At 45.5% G+C, this 24,846-nt stretch overlaps 1 protein-coding gene across 5 annotated transcripts in view; it reads right to left on the reverse strand.

The window, feature by feature from the left end:
- LOC137430999 (rho guanine nucleotide exchange factor 11) overlaps positions 1-24,846 on the reverse strand; it is a 216,697-nt gene that overhangs the window by 186,497 nt on the left and 5,354 nt on the right. For all 5 annotated transcript variants that reach the window (XR_013624014.1, XM_078781295.1, XM_078781293.1 and 2 more), the window contains exons 2-3: positions 17,396-17,466; positions 1,134-1,231 (exon numbers count right to left, since the gene is read on the reverse strand). Coding sequence is in view for 4 of the 5 variants with exons in the window: in XM_078781295.1 (XP_078637421.1) it covers positions 1,134-1,173 (40 nt within the window). In the remaining variant the exon portion in view is untranslated. The remainder of the gene's footprint in view (positions 1-1,133; positions 1,232-17,395; positions 17,467-24,846) is intronic.

Genomic DNA, 24,846 nt, shown 5'->3' on the forward strand with positions numbered 1-24,846 from the left:
ATACACTGCAGAGATGAAGGAACCAGAGATGAAGGAACCAGAGATGAAGGACCCACAGATGAAGGAGCCACCAAAGTAGCATCAAGTTATAACCAAACATTAACTTAATCCATCTGCGATTCATCTTGTTGTGAACCAATAGGCATCTAGGAATAACAGGAAGGAATAAGAAAGAACAGAAGGAAGCAAGGAATACACAGAGGTAAGTCGGACAAAGGCAGTTGAGGATTTCACAAAGGTTAAGGGAGGCGATGGCATCGACACTGCAGGGTGTTTCCAAGGAGAGATAAATACATTAAATTGTTCAAGGACGAATGATAAAGCAAGGTGAACGAAATAGATGAAGGGGATGTGATCAATTAGCAAAAGAAGAAGAGTATTTCAAAGCATGAAAAAGCAAAAGCGTCAATGTGAGGATTCTGGAGTTAAAGATGGTCGATGAAAATCACTTCAACTGCGGTGTATGCAACAACATGCAACACATGGCACGTGCACCTGGCAAACTGCCACCACCGACAACTTTACTCAAAATATGTTAATTAGAAGAAGAAGAAAAACTGCTGTCCACTCCTTCACATGCAATCAGTTGTGATTGTAAATCTCACCACGACAATCTCTCTTCACCTCCCCAATCAAATCTACTCCCCCAATACAAGAACAAGTTACAAACACGAGGCTCAATGAAGAGTACGTGAGACTTGGATAGAAGAGCGCACGATCGCAACAGGTGGCTATACTTAAGGCTGGCAAGGCCCGATACTTAATGGACGAGAAACGATATCCATTGTGCCTACACCACTCTTTTCTACCCCCGCTAATTCACCCCAGATACACTTTTTTTGAAATTCCAACTTCTTTCCTGGAAGTCCTTGCAGTATCCATATGTTTTATACCTGTCCCACCTCCCCCCAAGCCCTCTCCCTCCCACAGTTCTCTCGATGTCCCTGCTCTCAAATGTTGTGTTTGTGTCCTTCCCCCTCTCTCCCCATCTTGTCTACCACTCCCCTTATTTTGTGTTTTATGTGTCGGTTGACTTTTTGGGTGATTAATGTTAGCTCTTTCACGAGCCTCGATCTTGTATACAGAAAAAAAGAAAAGAAAAAAAAAACTCTAACCCCGCCATGCCCACTCACCCGCAGCATCCATTGGCAGCAAGGTATGCAAGGTTGCCATGCCAAGCTTACTTGCTTGGCAGTGCCGCGTCACTCACGGAGCCTGCCAGTCGGGGAGCCTGTGAGAGGAAGTAAAAGACAGTTGATCACGTCTACATTAAATTTTTAATCGAACATCATAAGAACCAAAATTGATGGTATCGAAAAATAAGTAAGCCTTCACGAGGGTCAGTATAAGCATGACATCCTGCGCAGCGTCCTCCTTCGTCACCAACACACCGTGTACATTTCATGAGCGACACTCTAATGTCACGCTAACATGAGCAGTCAGTCGTCACCCTCGTGTTACATCGCTCGTACAGAAAAGCCTCAAGTGAACCCTCAGTTGCCGTACCACCGTGAATCAAGTTATTTAGTGCCTTTCAACACAGCACAACGTTTCATAAAATCTCTACATCACATGGCTCTTCAACATCGTTGGGAATAAAAAAAATTGACACCCAAGCAAGCAATCCTGTTCTTCAACAGAGACCGACACCTCACAGCCAAATACATCCGAAAATAAGAAAGATTGAGGTGATGAGGGCATTGGGAATTCTGGGGCAATGCGAATTTCCCTTTCCATGTGTTCTCAAGGGGCTGGCAGGATGGCGTAGAGGTACGCACACTCGCCTCTAAGCTGTGTATTATGGGTTCGAATCTCCGCCGAGCTATACACTCTCATCCTGGTGTTTCAAAGGCAGGGCGATTCATCAATGTGTGTGCCGTCCCTAAACAGGCGGACATTAAAGATCCCATGGTGTCCTTCAGGACGATTAGGCGAGCCATCGCCGACAGCCCGAACAAATGACAAATTCCTGCTCTAACTTTCGTCGAACCTCAGGCCTATTAAGATGGTTCATAAGAGACTTGGGCCAAGCTTCCCCTGGCCAACCCCACAAGAATGTGAGAAAGATTGTGGCGGTTAAAGAAGAAGAAGTGTGTTAAATGTCATGACATAATTATGTCTGGGGGTTATTCATATCATCAGCCTTAGTCACCATAAGGTGCATTTTATTTGCACAACAACACTCCTTTACACAAGGCGGGTGAGTGTTTTGGTAGAGCACTAGATTAGGTTCGACTTCTCAATAATCCTCAACATCTGCATTGATAAATTTTCACCAATTCCTCGGGAAAGTTTCGGGTGAGAGTGGCAGGAGAGGATGACGTTGCAATTAAAACCAATGCCATATTATAAATTAAGAGTTCGATATTAAGCATTAGGGCAGAGTATTGAGCCTTACCTCAAAAGGGCGACAACTTTGAACAGAAGGAGCAACAAGTTATTCGGGAAAGCGAAAGATGTCGCTTTTTTATTGCCAAATGTAAAACTTACCCAGGCAACAATGTCATCGGGATTGCAATAAACAATGGAAACGAACCGGGGATTTTTAACGTGTGAGATCGACGAATGAAAAGCATCCTCGGCGACGGGGCAGGTGACCGTCTGCTACTCTAATGGTCTCACCAGCGGCAGGCCGTGTGACACTTCCGAGACGCAACACCTTTCTGGCACCGCCGCGTCGTGTCGAAACGGTAATGAAAGCAGACACATTATAGAACAGACGCCGCTGGCAGCATAGAGCGCGGTTTGCCTACGTGGAGTTTGCGAAGCACACGTTCAATGCTCTCATTTATGGCAACAGGGCAATGCACACTCAAAACAAAATAGACTCCAAACCGCGCAAACGACAGACCATTAAAATAAATAAATTAATGAATTAACTTTTAAAAAGGCTACATTGCATGACACAGTGGTGCTCTGGATCCGAACCTTGGCACAAGACCCAAAACTTTGACCACTATTTTAAAATATCAAGACGATGCCCATTGCGTATCCTGCGATTGACAGGCCAAATCATAAGCACACGCGCACGCTTCCTGTGGGAGTCGTTGCCATTTAATTTGAATCCCGAACGTCACAAGAGCGAGGAGTCCTTACGTTATGGAATACCGACGGTGGAGAGGCGAGAGGTCAGCAGCAGAGGTTGTGACATTGAGCTCTGTCATAAATGATGTCACGCAGTCACGTACTGTACAAACTTACACACGTCATACTGCTGTTGCCTTTCCATAAACAACTATTCGACTTTAAACCTTGCGTTAGTCACACGACCTCTCAGACATATGTGAGGCCGCGAGTGCTGACATTCGTCCCTAAAATTAACTTCTCCAGCTCGAGCAGGAGGTTTGTTGTTTTATTACGGAGTTCAGGAAACGAATTGCTGGGATTTTGCATTGTGACGGAATGTCATTCAACCGTAGAGCTTCGACATCAGCAACTTCAGATTACAGCGACCGGTCACGCCTGCGAAGATGCTGATGGGTTTGGAGATACGATTGGCAAAACCCTTACGTTTGTCATTAACACACAAATCGGTCATCACACCTTAAACAGAAGGGCATCAATAACACCTGAAAACAGCTCCGCACTTTCGACGGAAAATGGATTTCCCAAGACTGATGAAACGAACCTTTTTTTTGGAAACGTTCAATTGAAACTCTTCAATCTCATTCTTCCTTCCACATTTTCAAGACAGCTGTCCACCACCATCTTGGATGCACTTCTCAAGGGGCTGTAATTATTGGGAAATAACTCACAAACCATGATATTTTCTACCACTGTTCCGTCCCACTCCACCACTCCCCAAATTTCCCGTGTTTCTTCCTGAGAGTTTGCTTCTGTATACATCTTGTCCACCCCACTGCATCCTTCCATACACCTCATCCTTACATAGGGAGATAACAACCAATGACACACACACACACACACACACACACACACACACACACACACACACACACACACACACACACACACACACACACACACACACAGTCAGGGGCATTGCACCCCTTTGGGGCGAGACTATAAAAACATGGCCTCCAACAAATAAGATCGAGCAAACATCGATCATGAGGCAAGCAGGCATGGAAAGATTCTGCCTTCGCATCGACAAAAGGAACAAAAGAAAAAAAAGAAAAAAAAAACCTTTAGAGGCCATTTTTCCCTGCAAAGCAAGGGTTGGCCATTTTTGGGCACCGTTGTCCCCTTTTTGAAGCGATGTTTTACGGCCGGATGCCCTTCCTGCCACCAACCCTGTTAGTCGCCTCTTGCACACAGGGAATTACCAGTGAACTGGTACTCAATTTGCCGACCTCGGAAGGATGACAGGCTGAGTTAACCGCCCTGGTGTTAATTCAGCGATCGACCGGGTTTCGAACCCCGGATCCTAGGATCCCAAGCCGGCACCCTAACCGCTAAGCCAACACCAGCATAACCAAAAGGAACGAGAAGATAAATTAATGGATCAGAGGGAAAAAAAATCCTCTACATTCTGGTTACATTAAAAAAAAATCCTGATTTCAATGGAACTCTGCCGGACACGGAGCAAGAATGACGGACAACTGATGAACAACAAGGATCACAGGCTGTCAACTGGAAGGCCTTGGAACAAACGGGGGTAGATCGAAGATCGAAAAAGAGGTAAAATTGCCCAAAAGTCCAGCGGCCTCAAAATGTATCAAAAAATAACAGAATGCTGTTCGAGGGAGGATGTGGAGGGAGGCCTTCAGCCTGCAGTCTACAAAATACAATGGTCAAGTCAAGTCAAAGATCTTAAACACTATTTCCCTTTTTATAAATGTGCCAAGAACTGAAAGTAAAGGTTTCCAGGAAAAGCGTTCTATATATCCAGCTTATATACTATTTTTTGCAACAGGTAAATATTTGTGATTATTTCCGATGGAGAACTCTAGCAAAAATGACAACCTCTCTTTCCATGAATACTCCAATGTCAACAAAGCAGAAATGGACCAGGAGCAGCCATGTACACCTCGACAAGTGATGGAGAGAGTGTAAAGATTGATGCATCTTGGAGCGAACACAGCCGAGACAAGATGGCACATGAAATGATCGATGTGTTTATCATTGGTTAGAGAACATGTTCATGGAAGAGCATACATGAAGGACAATGAAAAAGGAAGCAAATGAAGACGACACAGAAGTTAACGTTAACAGAAGTTAACGACACGAAGCCTCGACAGCTGTTAAACTGGAATGTGTAAGGAGACTTCCGGGAAGCCAAGACAGCCGTGGTGAAATACAAAATTTAAATAACGTGATATGAAAGTAACTAAATAATGCAGATATAAAGCAAGGAAAAGGCGGATAAAGTATAAAAGAGGAGAGGAAGGAAAAGAAAAGCACAGCAGCGGCGGTTAATGGATGTAGTGATGATATCTGAAAGTGCAGGTCAGGGAACCTGAAGACAAGATGGATACAGAAGAACCTGTAATTGTTGGGAAAACGTGAAAACATTAGAGCTCAACATCAGCCGTAGGCTTCTCTACTGCCACATCTAATCAACACACCAGGAGGGATGCAAGGAGGTACAGTCGTAGGGAAAATATTGGCACCCTTGCACCTTTTTCAAATAACTCACAATTTTCTCTAAAAATAGGTTGAAATTGACAAAAGTATTTGATCTCAACAATTCCTAATTTCACTGTTAATATTACAGAACCTTTGTTTTTGAATCAGAACTTAATATATCCTTTTAAATCAGAGGATAAAAAGAAATGGTGTTGACAAAATTATTGACACCCTAGACTTGACACTTGGTAGCACAGTCTTTGGACAAAATAACTGCAGTCAAGTGCTTCCTATAGCCATGAATGAGCTTCCTACACCTCTCTACTGGCAGTTTGGCCCACTCTTGTTATGCAAACTGCTCCAGTTCTCCCAGATTTGAAGGGTGCCTTCTCCCAACTGCTGTTTTCAGATCTCCCCACAGGTGCTCAATGGGATTTAGATCTGGACACATTGCTGGCCACTTCAGAACAGTCCAACATTTTGTCTTGAACCATTCCTGGGTGCTTTTTGAAGTGTGTGTTGTGATCATTGTCCTGCTGCAAGACCCATGACCTTCGCCGAAGACCCAACTTTCTGACACTGGGTTGAACATTGCGCTCCAAAATGCCTTGGTAATCTCCTGATTTCATGATGCCATGCACACGTTCAACGTACTCAGTGCCAGAGGCAGCACAACAACCCCAAAACATCACTGAACCTCCTCCATGTTTGACTGTAGGGAACGTGTTCTTTTCTTTAAAACCACCTTTAGAGGCCATTTTTCCCCGCAAAGCAGGGGTTGGCCTTTTTCGGGAACCGTGGTTGTTGTTGTTTTTCGGTCCCCTTTTTGAAGCAATGTTTTACGGCCGGATGCCCTTCCTGACGCCAACCCTTTTTGCCGCCTTTAACGACAAACAGGGAATTACCAGTAAACTGGTACTCAATTAGCCGACCTCGGAAGGATGACAGGCTGAGTCAACCCCCCTGGCGTTAATTCAGCGATCGACCGGGATTCGAACCCAGGATCCTAGGATCCTAAGATCCAACAGTGCTTTTCTTTGAAGGATTCATTTTGTTTTCTGTAAACAGAGATGATGTGCTTCACTAAAAAGCTCTAATTTGGTTTCAACTGTCTACATAACATTCTCCCAGAAGAATTTTGGCTTGTTCAGGTGTGCTTTGGAAAACTCCAATTGGGCTTTCTTATGTCTCTCTCCCAGCAGTGGGGTCGTCATAGGGGTCTCCTACCATAGAACCCCCTTTCTTTGAGTTGGCGATGGATGGTGGAAGTTGAAACTGTCGTACCTTGTGTCTGAAGGCCAGGTTGAATCTGTTTGGCAGTTGATCAAGGTGCTTTCTCCACCATTCGAACAATCTTTTGCTGCAATCTTCGATCAAGTTTCCTCTTGTGGCCACGTTCAGGAACGTTGGCTGCAGTGCCATGGGCCTTAAACTTCCTGATAATTGCGTACGGTGGACACAGGAACATCAAGGTCTCTGGAGATGGACTTGTAGCCTTGAGATTGTCCATGCTTGGCTACAATCTTGTGTCTGACCACCTCAGACAATTCTCTGGTTTTCTTTGTTTTCTCCATGCTCATTGTCGTACACACAGTGCCACTAAACAGCAGAATGACTCCTTTTCTCTATTCAAACTGGTTGAATGAGTGATTTTTATATTGCAGGCACCTGCAACTCACCATAGGTGAGTTCAATTCCAATGTAAAGGAGAATCACCTGCTTGAAATCGAATTATTTCTAACAACTTCTAAAAGGTGCCAATAATATTGTCACGCGGACCATTCGGTTAACACCAGGGCTCGCGGATGGACCAGAACGGATTTACTTGAGGCGACGACCAAACACGGATTCGGCTATAAAACGCGGGAAGAAGAAGGGAAGTGGAAGCTGTGGCAAAAGCGCGTACCTGTGGAAGGCGAACCGACGGCAGCTTCGATCCTGCAGGGAAATTAATGAACTCATGAACGACAAGATTAGAAGGTACAAAAATAAAGATTTATTCACGGAACCCGAAACAATGGTAATCAAATAAAGGGCCTAAATTGGGATCCCACGCACCTCATTTCAGAAACGAGACACAGGAAGGAATTACCAAAAGAAAAACGTTCGTTATGTAATTGTGAATGTGGTGCGTCCTTATCTGTCCTGTCGTCTTGCGTCTCCAAGCTCCGCTGCACACCACCAGGTCCCTCGCTCCAAACTCCAAAGCACCGCGAAGGCCCGAGCCAAAGCCCACGCCAGGCTCGTCGTCGACCGCCAACGAGGTCCATGCACCACTCTAAGCTCAAGGAGCACCGAGCACTGCTCCAAGCACCACGCAGATGGCAAACCAACGACCACCAGGACCTCTCAAGACCAAGAAGGACCGCAAGAGCTTCAAACACACCGAGACAGCCAGAAAGCACAAGGGGGTTTGAGCTGGACGTGCAAGAGGGCCAGAGGGACGTGCTGCGCAAGAGAGAACTCGATGTGCAAGAGCGCAAATGTCATTCGGCGCGCCCTGATATAACCTTGCGGCGGTGACGTCAGCCTTGGCGCGCCACCCAATCAGTGCCTTCCACCAAAACTTCCAGCTTCACGCCTCCCGCACTCGTTGGCTGGAGGTTCGCGCCTACTGCGCTGACCAATCACAGGCCTGTAGCGTGGTGATAGCTCGTGTCACTCTATGTTCCTAGGCCTGCCGGAGGTGTAGCTGGCTGCGGCCCATGCGGCGGTGCCCCGAACTGGCCTCTTGCCTGTTTTCTTCCGAAGTCCTTGTCAGGGAAGGGAATTTATTTAATGTTGTACTAAGGGCCTGTCTAAGTGTCTACAGGTGTGCATTGCCATAAGGGACAAAGGTTTGATTACCATGTGTGTGCATTGCCATAAGGGACAAAGGTTTGATTACCATGTGTGTGCATTGCCATAAGGGACAAAGGTTTGATTACCATGTGTGACACACAGGGGTTTATCTTAATCCCTACACTATCTAACACTCGAACATCCTGGTATGTTCACAAGCAGCCATCTTAACCCGACAAACCGGACTACACACAGAAATTACAGGTAGATTCCCTTTCGCGACAGTCGAAGCACGTTACCTATTCAGCTCTACCTGGCTCTAGATATTGCTCTACCCTACCAACATAACAATATTGTCCGGGCCATTTTAGCCTGTGTGGAATAAGCTAAGATTTAGTAATTTTTTCAGCTTTTTTTGTTTTGTTCCACTGCAACCAAAGCATACATATGTGGACACCAAAAGATTTTTTAATTTCAAGAATTTTCTGGATGAAATGGTGCATTATTTGAAAAAAGTGCAAGGGTGCCAACATTTTTGGCCACAACAGTAGCTAAGGAGAGCTACTAAGGAGAGCTGGGCAGGGTTTGTTCACACCTGGAGTCCAATAAACCCCGCCCTCTGCATGCAGATATCTGACGGGGAAGGGGTCATGACCCCCCAGAGCCGACCTGGCCAGGCGAGAGAGGATCACTCACAAAGATGCCGAATAGAGATAAATCGGCACGGAGTCTTTATACGTGGCGGCAGAACGGCCGGCAGCGTGACAGCTGTGTATGATGTCCACCTAGATGGAAAAGAGGAATGCTGCCAAGATAACGATGCAGTCATGGATGTCACCGAAGAGAACACATTCAACCATACAAGCGAGAGTCCACAAGTGCACGAAGAACCAGCAAAGCAATGTGTGGATCTTTAAGTGACGGATCAACATGAGCTTTGGGAAGGAAGGAAAAAAGAAAGAAAACAAAAAGCAGGATCCATGCTTTGTGACTCGTAGTTAATGAGGCCTTACAAAAGAATTCCCCTAACACTGCATTGCTTCATCACTTAATAATTAACCGTTTCGAACAACCAAAATCATTTTGCTGATAAAGGAAGCTGGTGGTGGTACGAGAGAATAGGAAGCATCCCCATAAGGAAAAGGTAAAGAAAATCCATATTTTTCCCACAGTTCCTGAACATTATCATTTTCTGGAAGCAGAAAGGGAAACACTGTGCTTTGTTTTACCATGACAAACATTGAGTAACAAGTAAAACTACGTAGAACAACCCTCGGTAGAGAGCATACCTCCGCCAGGCTCAACAGTTTATGCTTTGTATCCACCGATAGATTTGATCTGGATTCGGACCCGAACCAAAATCGCATCAGCTTGTTTTTAATCACCTAACCAACTCATCTACCTAGTTTTGTCAAAACTCGTCCACAAATTTTTCAGATATGCTATATATTGTTTTTGGCCCCATCTCTCAATGGTGAAAAATCACTTTTAAAACTTTTTAAATTCTTGTATCCGGATTCAGATCTTCACCAAAATCGAATCAATTATTCCTCATCACACACTCAGCCTGGTGTTGGCTGAGCGGTTAGGGTGCCGGCTTGGGATCCTGGGTTCGAATCCCGGTCGATCGCTGAATTAACGCCAGGGGGGTTGACCCAGCCTGTCATCCTTCCGAGGTCGGCAAATTGAGTACCAGCTTGCTGGGATGAATGATCACGGTGTGTACCCCGGGTTAGAATAGGTACACCGTATCCCTGCGCATCGTAAGAGCGTGACCAAGGGTTGGCGTCAGGAAGGGCATCCGGCCATAAAAACATTGCCTCAAACAGGGAACCATGATTGTAATGGGGCCCGCAAGGCTAACCCCCGCTCTAGCGGGGAAAAATGGCCTTAAAACGATCGTTCATTTTTCATTCACACACTCAACCTGTCCATCAAATTTTATCGAAATCCATCCATGACTTTGAGATATTCTGCTCACAGACAAATAGACAGACAAGTGGACAGACAAATGGATGGACAGACAGACAGGGGTGAAAACATAACCTTCGTCGACCTCCGGTTGCAGAGGTAATAACACCCGAAAACCAAAGTATAGAATGAAAAGGAGGTAGAAGGAGGAGGGAGGAGGTAGAGGGAGGAGGGGGGGGGGGGTGGGGGGAGGAAGAGGTGGAAATCTTTCCTACATATTTTGGAAAACAAAATATCAATTGGCTGCTTTGATAGACGAATGTAGGGTGAGAGAAAGCGAACGTCTCAACGTGTCCAATCCTCAAATATGCATGTCCACAAAGCCACCAAAGGAGGCAAAAAGTACAAGCTAGGCCTCAACAGCCGCTAATGATTCAAAGCTTACTATACACCCGCCCAAGCAATAAGCATGCTCATACTCGTGGTGTGCAATGGCCGGTGTCTTGCTTAGCAGGCGCGTCTGAATCTCGAGCTTAAGAACAAGCAGACATCATTTCAAAAATAATAATAAAAATTCATATTGAACAATATGGTGAAAAAAACACTTAGATCAAGGTCCTTCGGAATGTCACCGTGGTACAAATGTGCGCCATTGTGCAAAACAACCCACATTCGTGCCGAATAACCTCACCTAACAGGTGTCAGGTATGGGTTAACAAATACACCTGGATGGAAAAGTTTGTTCACAAAACACAAGACACAGGACAAGAAAGATGATGTAACCAAGCATTCTGTGGTTTTATCTCCTTGTTCGATGATAAACGATGACAGCAACGGCATGACCCTTGTGGTTAAGCATCGCGCCGAGTAACCAAAAAACAGGTTACAACGTATTCAAACATCGTCAAGGTGATTGGCAAATGAAGGCTCGTCCATCCTGTGATCCCACAATGGAATCGCTTTGTTTCGGTGAAGAATTCAACGTGTCACTGCAAATAACACGAGCACAACGCAAGGAAAGCAGCACACCATCTCCGGTTTCCTATTGCGTACCGCTGCCTACATGTACGCATGTGGACACAAACTAACAAACATCGTGATGGCTCCCTGACGTTCCTGGCAACTCCGATGTTGAAGAGTACGAGAGTTTTCCGTTTGAGGCCACGGCATTTCACGAGTTGGTCAAAATGAAAAGGTCAAAAGGAATGACCTTGAACTCTCAGAGGTCAGCCACCTGAAATGGTCAACTAGTATTTCCTTGTTCAGTAACTAAGAGTGTCATTCTCTTGAACTTCTCGACCTCACCAGCGACCAAGAACTCTCCTGGGTCAACCACATACTGTAATAATAAAGCTGCCTTCCAAAGCCAAGCACAGGCCGGGCATCCTCAGTCGTTCCGAGTCATTCCTTGAAAAGAATCAAACTATTCACAGGTTACAAAGACTAATTGGGGGTGGGTGGGGTTTGGGGCAGGCAGCATTACATCTCTCTTTCTTGGATTCTGTGGGATTTATAAGTTAGTTCTCAATATTATTGACATCTGACAAGATGAGGTAAAACAAAGGGCTTGTTACCCTCACATTGTAGACAGGTGGGTAGGTGGCCATCACATTGTAGACAGGTGGGTGGGTGGCCATCACATTGTAAACACGTGTGTGGGGTGGCCATGACATTGTCGACACGTGGGTGGGTGGGTGGCCATCACATTGTAGACAGGTGGGTAGGTGGGTGGCCATCACATTGTAGACATGTGTGTGGGTGGCCGGCCATCACATTGTAGACATGTGTGTGGGTGGCCGGCCATCACATTGTAGACAGGTGGGTGGGTGGGCCACTGTTTGATACCGCCTTACTTCTAATGTAGCTCACCCATCCCTCAGACCCTCCCCCAGGTTCCTCCAGGATGCGTGTATTCTTCCAATAAACACCTCCTCGTTAAATTCCTAAAATACACGTTTGAGGCCACCTCCACTCTTTTGTTCCTTTTTTTTCTCCTGTTTGTGGACTTGTCTTCCAGAGACTGTTCAGTCGTACTCTTTTCAGGCCTTCACTCATCCGGTGCACCACCATTTTGTATTATCCCCCATCACTACCCATGATATTTTCTACTCCCATCAACCCAACCTATCCCTATCTAATCCAACTCTCTTTCATGGACGTTAGTGTTTCCTCACCTTCTCGCTCTCCTCTTTTCGGATTTAATACTCCTTTATTGTTGTGTCCAACTGTTTCACAAATGTCATTACATTTCCTTTTTACATTGTCAACTCACTCTTCCATGAGCCCACACCTTGTATTAGGAAAATCCGAAGTCCAACTTTCTCTTTCGCATGTTTCCACGATTCTAATCTGGTGTCACTCTTATCAGGGCAGAGAGACCCCTACAAACCAACATAAAATTAAGCAAAGTATCATCAATCACTGGCAAAGTAATTTACCACATGCGGTGGTGGAATGGTTAGATGTTAGAGCGTCCACTCTGAGCCTGGGAGGTCGGTGGAGGCGTAGCAAAGACTCTAAAAATGGTACGTGCTTCTTCCTTGCTTGACACTCGGCATTTAAAAGGTTAAGAGCACAGACAATCCCCATATGTTGGCATCCATGGAGATGTGGAAATTCCTCCTCCTGCTTTTAACTTCCAAAAAACATAAAGGTAGAGCATGGCGATTGTGATATATGACAGTGCGGTGAGAAAACGGCGCCATTGTTGTGACGTCGCTGGTACCCAGAGTGCCCCGGAAAGTAACAGGCACGTCCCTCAAGCTCAATGTCAGTGTTCGTCTCATCTAACAGTCCCGTTCTGTATGTCCATATGCGAAAGATGTGTGTGTGTGTGTGTGGCAGCTCCACTACGAGTCTTAAATACTGTTTAAAAACAAGACCAAATGTCTAACAGCGGCGTAGCCGGGCTTGTAAAATATTATAAACCACAAACACACATGATTAGCTTTTTAAACAGTCGCTAATGCTGTTTATAACATTAAACAAAGAAATTTGGAGGAATCCCGACATCCGTGAGGTAAGTTTTACTTACAGAACTGAGGGAAGATCTATTGTAATCTATATACCCCACAAGTTTGCAGGTGTGCTCATTTACCAAGCAGCTAGCTAGCACTTGCCAAGCCAGCCGTTCCTTGTTTTGAATGGAGTGCTTGCTCAAATGCTTAAACCACTTGACGATCTCTCCACAAGAAACTTGGTAAATGAACACACATCCAATGTTCTTGAGATCCAACCATAGATCGACTGTAATCTATACACCCCAAAGAGGAATGACCCTTCCTGCTGCTCCCGTTGTGAGCGGGTGTGCTTGTAAATTAAAATGTCGGTCAGTGAAGCAGCCGTCGTAATGACATCATAGACGTAATGACGTAACGGACACAAAACTGCCACTTCTTTAATTTGTAGAACATGATATATTTTAACTTCCAGTACGTTTGCAGTCGCTACGAAGGGATGAGTGTTACGATTAGATTTACTATAATATTAACGTTACGTTATCATTATTTAGAAAATGATTTTACTATCAAAAAACCGAGGCGAATTCCTTACTTCCTCGGTTATTAATATTAGTGCCGAACACCAATCACCATTGATCATGAACCATACAACAAACAACAACAGGCTTTTTAAGTCCATTTTCCCAGCAAGAGCGGGGGTTAGCCTTGCAGTCCCCATGACAATCTTAATCATGACAATCATAATTGATCATGAACCATACACCGCTTCAATCCATCAACCTTCCATTCACGACGTTGGAATTAAAGTATTATAGTTATATTTACTATATTATTATTACTATTACGAAAACGATACTACTGAAACAATACACTACTGTATTAAAAAAACCTGGGCTTAATTTGTCCGACGCGGTCCGAGGGTGAATCATAACGCCGAAGGCCGATACGTACCGTACCGTATTGTTGGAAGAGACGTAACGCCGATGCTTTCAATATTTCATGGTCATTTTAACAATCGGTTTGTTTGTGTTTCACACAGAATGAAAAACGTAAAAGGAGAGCATGGCGATTGTGATATATGACAGGTTCGACGATATGTTTGGCATGAACGGCATATAAATCAAAATGGCGGCTTGTGGAGAGTCAGCCGCTGCATGGCCGTAATGAAATCAGACGTAATCACATCACCCTGTCATGTGACCAGATTCTCAGCTCCGATTGGTATCTGTTTGAGGGGACATACATACATACATACAGATGAACAAACACTGTTCCAGACGGCTCTGCCCGATGGGCTACGCTGGAAAAATAGAATGGAGAGAGAAAGCATTCAAGGTACAGTCGTCAATATAATAACGAGTTATCCCATTCTTAATAGCTATCCCAAAATCTGACCATTAATTGCTTGGATGCTTCTCAACAAGTCCTTGCTGCTCTGTTGTCCACACACTACTCAGCCTCCCTTTGAAGTACACATACAATTTGTAAGATTTAATAAGGTGTGTATCTCGTCTATCAACACAATATCCATCGATATGAGACGTCCTGCAGCAAAGAACAAATGCTGTTTCGAAAATTATAGCTCCGTTGAAAAAGTCGTTGCAATTTTTCTAAAACAAATCCAGTAATTGACCAGGTAAGTCCATAATTGCCTCAATACACCAAATCATCCTGACGACGTGAAGCCTGGTGTTGGGTTAACGGTTAAGGCGTCTGGCTTATGATCTTAGGGTCCTGAGTTTAAGCCCCTGTCATTCCATTGAATTAACACCAGGTGGGTTGACTCAGCCCTTCATCCTTCCGGGGTTGGCAAAATTAGTACCAGCTAAAGAGAGGGTAAAGAGGTAAAAATAACAGGTAAAGAGAGGGGGGGGGGGCGTTGCATCAGCGGCACAGCCGCACTCTCAGAATATGATGCAGCGGAGCAGCCATAGGCTGCATACGAACCACCACCATCCTGACATGGAATCCAACAGTGAAAAGGTCATGCTCACTCACAGACACATTCCAATCTGCTACATTCGAACACCGGCAAGTGCGTCAAAATGTTTACAATCCCTACTAGAGAAGGCTATGACGAATCAAAGTACATCTAGGCCTCAATACGACTTTAGAATATCTCTTCAGCAGAACCAGTTCCTTCCTTTATGGAATGGATCAGCACAACTCTCTCCCGCAAAAAAAATGGACATCGTTAGTTCAAGTCAAGCATCCATGTTTCACATCAAAGTCCAAACAAATTAAGCAGGCATTTCATGTCTTCTTCTTCTTATAGTTGGTCTGCCTCGTTCAATTATTCTTGCCGAACTTGTCCTGTAGCATAAACCCTCTGTACATCATCTGCTCCACTTGTCCATATGGCAAACAGACAATCCATGTTGGACCCAAGCCACAAACCTGCCTACAGGACCTCCAACAACATGGATTTCCAACATGGTCCAAATTGATACTGTAGATCAATCAACGGCATGTCATGAATGAGAGAGGAGAATGTCATGTCTCAGCCTCCGGCCAAAACATACCGATTCAAAAAAGGACAGGTAACCAGGAAATACGCAAGTAGTATGTTCTTCGATTCCACCTCAGGTGGTGATAAATGTAACGAAGTGGAGTAAGCCAATTTAACGAAGCAGAGGACTGAAGATCAATGCCTTTAATATCCTTATGAGCTAAGGAACGACTAAAAAACAAACTTGCCTTTGCAGATAATTCCAAGGAGGTGACGCATCCTGGACGGCAGCGTGGAGATATGGTTAGTCTGAGAGAGGATGGAGAAAATGGCAAAGCCAAAAGCCCTCCTCCAAACAAGGGAAAGGCTGGTTCAATGTTTCATCGGGAACATCTGTTCTGGTACCGTTGTCGGGAATGAGAGCCATGGTGGCAACTTTCCATTATAACGGCAGGAAACCATATGGGACTCGGTGTTGGAAGATGGAGAGATGACCGAGATATCAGATCTTGTGCGATCCTGATTGCTCACAGAAGAACACATACAACGAGGCAACCCCAGGAAGTGCCAATGGCTGCAGGCAGAAGAGTGCCTGGGTAGGATTGTGGAACCCTTGAAATGAGGAAATGACCGAGTGTATTTTCTTTTGAGGAAATGCCATCAAAAGGCGGAAAAATTGATACTGTAGATCAATCAACGGCATCCACGTGAGACGCGTTGCATTGTGAGTAAAGGTTATTGATATAAAGGCTAAAATATGGCAAACTTCATGGCAAAGTATGCTGCAGGAGTCACAACCATTGATTATGATGAAATGAATAACTCATGATGACGACAAATATCAATGCCATCCGAGTTTGGGCGACTTCAGAAGAAGATGGCCATTACAAAATAAACTCTGGAAGAAAGAGTACGTCCTTGATTAAGGAAACTGATGCCCTGAAACGCAGCTGAAACAGATGACCAGTCTGAGAAACAGCAGAATGTAGGCCAGATCAGCCTGCCAGGATAAAATGGCACCAATTCACGACAGGACCATGGAACGAAAGTTTGATTTGATCGGGTCCAGCAGGGAACGCGTGTGCCATTTAAAGAGACATGGGCTAGAAAGCAAACCGATGAAGTACACCATAATATCACAAATCCTGGGGGGTTGAAATGTGGAAACAGGTGCCGTGGAGCAATGAGTCCAGGTACGCATTTGTTCACAGTCTGCTGGATGTGTTGGAACACCAATTATGGGCTCAACAAACGACCGCAAAATCCGAAAGGACGAGGGAACACACCATGTGAGGAATGCTTTATAATCTCACCTCCAACTTTAAAAAAATAAAACGGTAAGTAGCAAATGTTAACGCAACGGGGGAAGGCCCCGCAGCATTACAAGTGGCTGGACGACGAGGCTTGTTGCGCATCGACAACGTGTGTCCCATAACAGAAGGAACGATAATGAAGCATAAAATAGCCGCAATAATTATATATTGCAAGACCACTTTGAAGGACTGCTTTGTTAACATTGAAGACGAGCGAATGAAGAGAATATGATTTACACTCCGTATTTAGACCAAATGAAACCCGACACTTATTAACGCTCCAAAAACGTTCTTTCATCATTCTTATAATCAACCTGCGTTCTTGCAGCTCTGAGCATAATTAGATGCACAAACTCATTCTGAAACAAAGCGAGAGAACATCGCCACTTCACCAAAGATGAACAATAAAGACAATAACATGGCCATGGATGGTTAATGCAAAGACATCTTACCTTGCTCACCCGCAGGCTGGCATCCTGAAAGTCATGGTGAAATAACACTCGAGGGTCACCAAGTGAAAACCCTGTAAAATCAGGAGGGCACACGTTACAACTAATTACTGCGGCAAGAAGTGGGGAGTGAGGGGGAGGGTAGTGGGGGTAGATGATGGAGTTTGGGAGGGCATACAGGCAAGCAGGCATTCTGATATGGGGGGGAAACTAGGGGGCAGGAAGTGAGGGAAAGCAGGAATGCAGGGGAGCAGGCGCTGCACCACAGGGTTGATAGGAGGGTGGGTGACCTGCTGTAGGGGTACGAGGAGAAGACAAAGTGGGTGGGTGTACCATAGGGGGCAGACTATCTGCAAGTGGGGGGTGGGGGGGAGACATAGGCGTGAGCGCCATACAGGGGGGGGGGGCACTGAGAAGACAACAGGGTGGGAGCTGGGGTGGGTGGGAGCTCGGAAGGAGGGGGGCGGGGTGGGAGGAGAAGGGGGGGGGGGGGTTGGAGTTGTATGATGGGGAGAGGAGAGAAAAAGATTGGTGAGTGGGCACTGTGCATTCACGTAGGCAAGGGTGAGGGAGCAAAACAGTGGATTGGTGGGAGGGGCAAGACGACAGAGGAGCTAGTGCTCCACAATTTAGGGTAAGTGGAGAAGAAAGGGGCAAGGCTGCTCCACAAGGAAGTGCAGAAGCCAACCAGGTGAGGCAGGGCACCCCACCATGGGAGTAAGATGACTGAAGTGGGTGCTCAGCAGTTGTGGGGTGGTGGGAGGGGGGTGGGGGGGGAGACAGGGACGGGAAGATGATAGGGTCGGGCGCTCTACAGTTGGGGATTGGGAGGGGGAGAGTCGATGAGGGTAGATTATCCACAGTGGAGGAGAGGAGAGTGGGATCCGGCTGCTCCACTGGAGGTGGAAGGGGCAGGAGATAATCAGCAGAGTCCCAATGTATTAAGAGTCGAAATAACTTGGAATTTGGCACCATTTTGTTTCCATCAAGCGTGGCGTACCTAGCCTGTGCTCATTGTGCGGGAAGCGCAATGTGTCTGTTTTTCTCATTAAGCTGTCTTTGGCTGCACTGAAAAGGAAGATTATATTATTAATACTTTATTTTAATTATTCCCACATATCAGATTAAAAGCTTGGTGTTGGCTTAGCGGTTAGGGTGCCGGCTTGGGATCCTAGGATCCTGGGTCTGAATCCCTGTCGATCGCTGAATTAACACCAGGGGGATTGACTCAGCCTGTCATCCTTCCGAGGTCGGCAAATTGAGTACCAGTCCACTGGGTTGGTGGCAGGAAGGGCATCCAGCCGTAAAAAACATTGCTTCAAAAAGGAGACCAAGGTGCCCAAAAAAGGCCAACCCCCGCCCTGCGGGGAAAATTGCCTCTCAAGGCGGTTCCACATATCAGATTAAATGAATACAATTAGACCGGATTTAACCTCAAAACATATCACAGAAACTGCGGAAAAAATCAAGTGTAATGCACGACTAAAGGTTCACACTGATGAGTGCCTTATTGGAGATGTACAGAGCGTGTAAGTAGAAGAAACACACAGGAAGTGACAATGTAGAAATTTGAAAGAAGTGGAAGAAGGAAAGTCAAAGAGAAATGGAGGGAAAATAGAGAATTAGAAAAGATAACAATTGTGAGTAAAAAACGAGGAGCTTGAGAACATTGATTGATCGATTGTTTGATTACTCTGCCTGAAGCCGGATCCTTGGTTGCTTGGCAAGAGTGATACTAGGTTTGCATTTGTCTTCCCAGCAGGGCAGGAATTTGTTCAGGATGCCGGTGACAACTCCCCTATTCTCTGCAAAGGACACGTGGGATATTTAACATACACCAATTAATGCTAGCAGGCGGGACACCCGGCTAATTTATCATCCGAGGGACGGCTTGTGAAACACCAGGATGACAGTTTGTAGCTGGGTCGGGATTCGAACCCAGGCTTGACAGCTTAAAGCCGAGTGTGCGTACCTCTCCGATATTCTGCCAGCCCCTTGAGAAGATATGGAAAGGGAAGTTTTTCTTTGCAATCAAACGTAACAGGACAGAAGAAATTTAGAAAGCGCAAAGAAGGGGAGGGGGGGGGGGGGGGGGGGAAGAGCTGCATTAATAAAATGGAGATCAGCCATTAGGGAAGGGATTTTTTTTTCCGCCAACTTTATGTTTAGCTCACCTGGAACATAGTTTTGGGGAGCTCGTCGTCCGTCAATCCATAAACACTTGCAACTTCTTCTCCGAAACTGCTGATGGCATTGTGACGAAACTTGGCTAAAATGATACTTGGTATGTTGCAACTCAAGTTTGTTCACGGCATTAAAAAAAACAGGTATAAAGGCGTCTACCAGGGGTCAAAGTGTGCCCAGATTTTTGTGGGGATGGGGGTTGCCAACTGTTACGGATTCGTCACTTCCGTTGTTGTGGTTCTCATCCACTGTAAACATTGTTGGTTGCATGTACTATTATTGTTATCGTTTAGGTGAAATAGAGATAACTGTTTTCGAAAGGTAAAAAAAAGTTAGTGTTTTAAAAGAAACCGGAAACCGGATCGGGACCGGGACGAAGAAGAAGAGGCAGGAGAAGAGGAACAAGCGTTACGCCTATGTCCCCCGTCGGGGAGGTGATGTGAGTTGACAAAGTGGAACACGCAGAAAACATGCTATGATATGATATTTCGCTCACAAGGGTCAGACATACATGGAGGCGGCCATCTTGGATTTTGACGTGGCGACCCAATTTTCATTAGCGTTCTTCCTTATGCCTAGATACACCCACACACCAGAAGGTACTTCGCTTATTTTTCAAGATATTTCGCTCACAAGGTTCAGACATACATGGTGGTGGCCATCTTGGATTTTGACATGGTGACCCAATTTTAAACAGCGTTCTTCCGTGTGCCTAGATACACCGACACACCAGATTAGAAGTTGGTAGTTCGCTTATTTTTCAAGATATTTCGCTCACAAGGTTCAGACATATATATGGTGGCGGCCGTCCTGGATTTTGACGTGGCGACCCACTTTATAATAGCAGTCTTCTTTATGCCGAGATACACCCACACACCAAATTAGAAGTTGGTACTTCGCTTATCTTTCAAGATATTCTTCTCACAAGATTCAGACATACATGGCGGTGGCCATCTTGGATTTTGACATGGCGACCCAATTTTCAACTGCGTTCTTCCTTATGCCTAGATACACCCACACACCAGATTAGAAGTTGGTACTTCACTTATATTTTCAAGATATTTCGCTCACAAGGTGCAGACATATATATGGTGGTGGCCATCTTGGATTTTGATGTGGCGACCCAATTTACAATAGCGTTCTTCCTTATGGTGAGATACACCCACACACCAAATTAGAAGTTGGTACCTCGCTTATTTTTCAAGATATTCATCTCACAAGGTTCGGACATACATCGCGGCGGCCATCTTGGATTTTGACGTGGCGACCCAATAGATACACCCACACACCAGATTAGACGTTGGTACTTCGCTTATTGTTCGAGATATTTCGCTCACAAGTTTCAGACATATATATGGTGGCGGCCATCTTGGATTTTGACGTGGCGACCCAATTTTCAATAGCGTTCATCCGTATGCCTAGATACACCCACACACCAAATTAGAAGTTGGTACTTCGCTTATTTTTCAAGATATTCATCTCACAAGGTTCAGACATACATGGCGGTGGCCATCTTGGATTTTGACGTGGGTTGCACCCACACACCAAATTCGAATGCGGTCTTTCGCTTACGCACGCACACACACACACACACACACACACACACACACACACACACACACACACACACACACACACACACACACACACACACACACACACACACACACACACACACACACACACGCCCGGAGGGGAAAGCCATAGTCCCCCTTTCGCTCCGCTGAGCGACGGGGGACAAAAAGGAGGTGGAGTGAGTGAGGTCGAGAAGGATCCGAGCTGCTTTGAGGTCTGGAGCAAACGCTGGCGAACGGTGGTCACTAGCGAATTTTGGGGTTTCCTGGGAAAGGGATTCCTGTGACAGAGTTGTTATCGCTATGACAGATAAACCTGCATGATAGGTTTTAAGGTCGATTCCGAAGAGAATCATTGGAGTGCCGTTACGTCTCGAGAACAGACCGTTGGCCATTTTGCCTCGCGCCTGATTTCGCATCGCTCCAGGTTTTTCACCTCGCTTCAACCATTTCACCGTATCCAGATGTTAACCTGGTGTGTGTGTGTAACGTGGATTTTGAGTGTGAATTTGCGGTTCGCCGATTGGGAGCCGTTGAACGTCCATACCCGAAGGTGTGATTTCCCAGCCGCCTCCTGAGGACACTTTTGCCTATCTTTGGCAGTGTGACTGTCAACCGAACGGGATTCTAGTCTCGATACAACATCGTTCTGACGATCACTGGAGCGTGGATCGACTTTGGTTTGAAGCTGGGACAGAGACATTGGGAATGCTATTTTTGCTCTCTTGGAGCACAGTGAGTTATATTGTACGAAACTGATGGTACCATCATAGGAATGATATATTGGTTTTACAATTGATTAATATTGTTATTGTACTGTTATTCTTGTGTGACCTGAATACAATACTTGTTTATTGGTAACAATTGGTGTGGTTTCACCATTGATCTTTGACATACAGAATAACACATCTTTCTGCCGTGACTCCTCTCGGGGCTCGGAGGTACACCGTGACCGGGGTTCGGGGAGGAGCACGTAACAGAAATTGGGGGCTCGTCCGGGATAGAATTCCCGAACATTCCCAAATTCGGAATTTTCTAACATTCCCAATTTTTTTTTTTAATTTGAATTTTTTTTGTGTGAAGGTTAACAGGTGCTAACCGATAGTCACCATGGTGTTTGACACAGAAAAGTTTGCGGCGTCCCCTAATGAGGCACAGTTCCAGGCATTAAAAAGATCGGAACTCATGATATTGGCCAAATATTTTAACTTGGAGGTCCGAGTTAATATGAAGAAAGCAGAGATGCAGACATTGGTGGTGGAGTCTTTAGTGGGACAAGGAACATGGGAAGAGGTAGCCTTGGATTGGTTACCAGAGGAAAAAGGAAATGTGGAGCTCTGGAAAATGGAGATGCAACTGCAGAGCCAGGAAAGGTTAGAGGAAATAAGAGCAGAGGAAAGAGCAGAGGAAAGGAGAGCTGAAAAGGAAGCCGAGAAGAGCAGAGGAAAGAGCAGAGGAAAGGAGAGCTGAAAGGGAGTTAAAGGAACGGGACATGGAGTATCAGAAGGAACTTAAACTCAAGGAGCTGGAATTACTGGGAGAACGGAGAGAAGTAGTATTCATGCGGGCTAGTTCGACAACTAGTGAGACTCTTGGGATGTGAGGCATGTGAGGCTGGTTCCACCCTTCAATGAAAAGGAGGTAGCCAAGTTTTTTTTACATTTTGAGAAAGTGGCTCAAATGCTAAAATGGCCTGTGGGGTCCTGGACCATGTTAGTGCAAAGTGTTCTGGTGGGTAAAGCTCAAGATATATTTTCGGCTTTACCGATTGACCAATTGACCAATGTGCAGATTATGAGATAGTGAAGAAAGCCATTCTCAAAGCCTATGAATTGGTCCCTGAAGCTTACCGGCAAAAATTCAGGAATGCCAGGAAGAGGGAGAGCGAGACCCATGTGGAGTTTGCCAGAATGAAGGAAACCATGTTTGATAGGTGGTGTGACTCGAAGGAGATTGGGAAAGACTTCAACCTGTTACAATTGATTTTGGTGGAGGAATTTAAACAGTGTGTCCACGTGGACATTAAAGTACATCTGGATGAGAAGAAAGTACCAGAGTTGTATGACTATGCCTTGACACACAGGATGGGGTTCCACAAACATAACTTCCCGTCTAGATTTAGCCAGGAGCCATCTTAGATTTTGACGTGGCGACCTGATTTTAAACAGCGTTCTTCCTTGTGTCTAGATACACCCACACACCAGATTAGACGTTGGTACTTCGCTTATTTTTCGAGATATTTCGCTCACAAGTTTCAGACATATATATATGGTGGCGGCCATCTTGGATTTTGACGTGGCGACCCAATTTTCAATAGCGTTCGTCCTTATGCCGAGATACACCCACACACCAGATTAGAAGTTGGTACTTTGCTTATTTTTCAAGATATGCAGGTTACAAGGTCCAGACATACATGGCATCAGACATACATGGCGGCGGCTATCTTGGATTTTGACGTGGGTTGCACCCACACACCAAATTCGAATGCGGTCCTTCGCTTACGCACGCACGCACGCCCGCAAGCACGCACACACACGCCCGCACGCACGCACGGACGGACACACGGACGGAGGGGAAAGCCATAGTCCCCCTTTCGCTCCGCTGAGCGACGGGGGACAAAAATGGAGACCACCGGAAGTGCCAGCAAACGATGAGTGGAAAGTTCATTACCAAATTGTGGTGCCACCGCCATACCGGAAGGAGATATTGAGTTTGGCGCATGAGACACCTTTGGCTGGGCACCTTGGAGTGAACAAGACTTGTGACAGAATATTGGTACATTTTTTCTGGCCAGGATTGTGACGTGATGTGGCGGAGTTCTGTAAATCTTGCCATTCTTGCCAACTGGTGGGAAAACCTAATCAGAAAGTCCCATCCGCACCTTTAAAACCAATTCCAGCTTTCGAAGAGCCATTCAGCCGAGTCATTATTGACTGTGTAGGCCCTTTACCTAAAACTAAGGCTGGACATCAGTATTTGCTGACCATCATGTGTGCTTCCACGAGGTTCCCAGAAGCAGTGCCTCTTAGAAAAATTACTGCGGCAGTTATTGTGAAGGCCTTGATTAAATTTTTCACTTTGGTTGGCCTACCTAAGGTCATCCAGTCTGATCAGGGTTCCAATTTCATGTCAACGCTTTTTCAGCAAGTGGTACACCTGTTGGGAGTGGAGCAAGTAAGATCAAGTACTTAACATCCCGAGAGCCAAGGGGCCTTGGAAAGGTTTCACCAGACATTGAAGAATATGATCAGAACGTATTGTTTTGAATGTGACAAGGATTGGGATGAAGGAATACCCTTGTTGTTGTTTGCTACGAGGGAATCTGTTCAGGAATCATTGGGATTCAGTCCTTTTGAACCTGTGTTTGGACACTCAGTGCGAGGACCATTGAAATTGGTGAAAGAACAGTGGCTACAGGAGGAGTCACAGTCAACAGTGGTGGAGTATGTGTCGACGGTTAGGCACAGATTGGCAAAGGCTTGTGAAGTTGCAAGAAGAAACTTGACAGTGACAGGATAAAATGAAAGTGAGACATGACAAGAAATCTCAGATAAGAAATTTCAGTCCTGAGGACCGAGTGTTAGTGTTGCTTCCTGTTTCAGGTCAGCCACTACAGGCTAGATATTTCGGTCCCTATGCAATCGAAAGGAGGGTTAATGAAACAGATTACGTGGTGACAACTCCCGACCGACGGAA

This window comes from Myxine glutinosa, chromosome 7 (assembly GCF_964187855.1).
Source record: "Myxine glutinosa chromosome 7, kmMyxGlut1.1, whole genome shotgun sequence".
Lineage (NCBI taxonomy): Eukaryota > Metazoa > Chordata > Myxini > Myxiniformes > Myxinidae > Myxine > Myxine glutinosa.